This window comes from Otolemur garnettii, unplaced genomic scaffold, assembly GCF_000181295.1.
Source record: "Otolemur garnettii isolate 467f Iridium unplaced genomic scaffold, OtoGar3 scaffold00003, whole genome shotgun sequence".
NCBI classification, from domain to species: domain Eukaryota; kingdom Metazoa; phylum Chordata; class Mammalia; order Primates; family Galagidae; genus Otolemur; species Otolemur garnettii.
Window position 1 is genome coordinate 5569727 of NW_003852398.1, and position 1527 is coordinate 5571253.

Genomic DNA, 1527 nt, shown 5'->3' on the forward strand with positions numbered 1-1527 from the left:
CTACCATCCATCCCAACCAAATTTCTCCACTGCCTGGACCCCCAGGGACTTCTGCCAAACAATAACAACAACTCAAGTCACTCAAAAAAAAGCCTGCTTTGGTCAAGTGCAATGGTCAAGCGCTTATAATCCTAACACTTTGGGAAGCCAAGACAAGAGGAATGCTTAAGGCCAGAACAACACGGTGAGACCCCATTTCAGGTCTGAGCAACATGGTGAAACCCCATCTCTACAAATAATAGACAAATTAGCTGAGCATGATGGCATAGGCCTGTAGTTGGGAGGCTAATTGGGAGGCTGGGGCAGGAGGATCACTTGAGCCCAGGGATTCAAGGCTATAGTGAACTATGATGATGCCACTGCACTCCAGCCTAGACAACAGAATGAGACCCTGTCTAAAAATAAATAAACAAACATACAACTCTACCTAAAGGCTGTGGGTGGAATAAAGAGGACAGAGGCAGTCTTCAGTTTTCACTTTGGAGGATGGAGGGGATATGGCAAGAAAAAAAACTGTTGAACACCCCGGTGGAGAAGCTGAGGTTAACATCAGATTGGAAATATTTAAAGTGGAGATAAAACTATTTCAGCAATGCAGACAATTAAGTGCGTTGTGGTAGGCGATGGTGCTGTTGGTAAAACATGTCTCCTGATATCCTACACAACGAACAAATTTCCATCTGAATATGTTCCGACTGTTTTTGACAACTATGCAGTCACAGTTATGATTGGTGGAGAGCCATATACTCTTGGACTTTTTGATACTGCAGGGCAAGAGGATTATGACAGATTACGACCACTGAGTTATCCACAAACAGATGTATTTCTAGTCTGCTTTTCAGTGGTCTCTCCGTCCTCATTTGAAAATGTGAAAGAAAAGTGGGTGCCTGAGATAACTCATCATTGTCCAAAGACTCCTTTCTTGCTTGTTGGGACCCAAATTGATCTCAGAGATGATCCTTCTACTATTGAGAAACTTGCCAAGAACAAACAGAAACCTATCACACCAGAGACTGCTGAAAAGCTGGCCCGTGACCTGAAGGCTGTCAAGTATGTGGAGTGTTCTGCACTTACACAGAAAGGCCTAAAGAATGTATTTGATGAAGCAATATTGGCTGCTCTGGAACCTCCAGAACCGAAGAAGAGCCGCAGGTGTGTGCTGCTATGAACATCTCTCCAGAGCCCTTTCTGCACAGCTGGTGTCGGCATCATACTAAAAGCAATGTTTAAATCAAACTAAAGATTAAAAATTAAAATTCGTTTTTGCAATAATGACAAATGCCCTGCACCTACCCACATGTACTCGAGTCAGACGAGGCCCCTAGGTATGGCCCCCCCTTTCCCCTCCCAGGACTAGTTAATTTTGAGTAATTGTGTATTGTCAGAAAAGTGATCAGTACTAGTTTTTGTTTTGTTGTTACAAAAAAAAAAATTTTTTTTTTTTTTTAAAGCAAGGCATGCTTGTGATGACTCTGTAACAGACTAATTTGAATTGTTGAAGCTGCTCCCTGGTTCCACTCTGGAGAG

At 42.8% G+C, this 1527-nt stretch overlaps 1 protein-coding gene across 1 annotated transcript; it reads left to right on the plus strand.

Annotated features, from left to right (window-relative positions):
• Nucleotides 1-511: 511 nt before the first annotated feature.
• On the plus strand, nt 512-1419 carry LOC100947706 (cell division control protein 42 homolog). Its single transcript, XM_003781946.2, has one exon. It carries the CDS (start codon nt 593-595, stop codon nt 1166-1168), a length of 576 nt encoding a protein of 191 aa, XP_003781994.1. The 5' UTR covers nt 512-592; the 3' UTR covers nt 1169-1419.
• Nucleotides 1420-1527: the final 108 nt, after the last annotated feature.

Coding starts and splice junctions, on each gene's coding strand:
- LOC100947706 (XM_003781946.2), top strand. CDS start 593: ATGCAGACAATTAAGTGCGTTGTGGTAGGCGATGGTGCTGTTGGTAAA.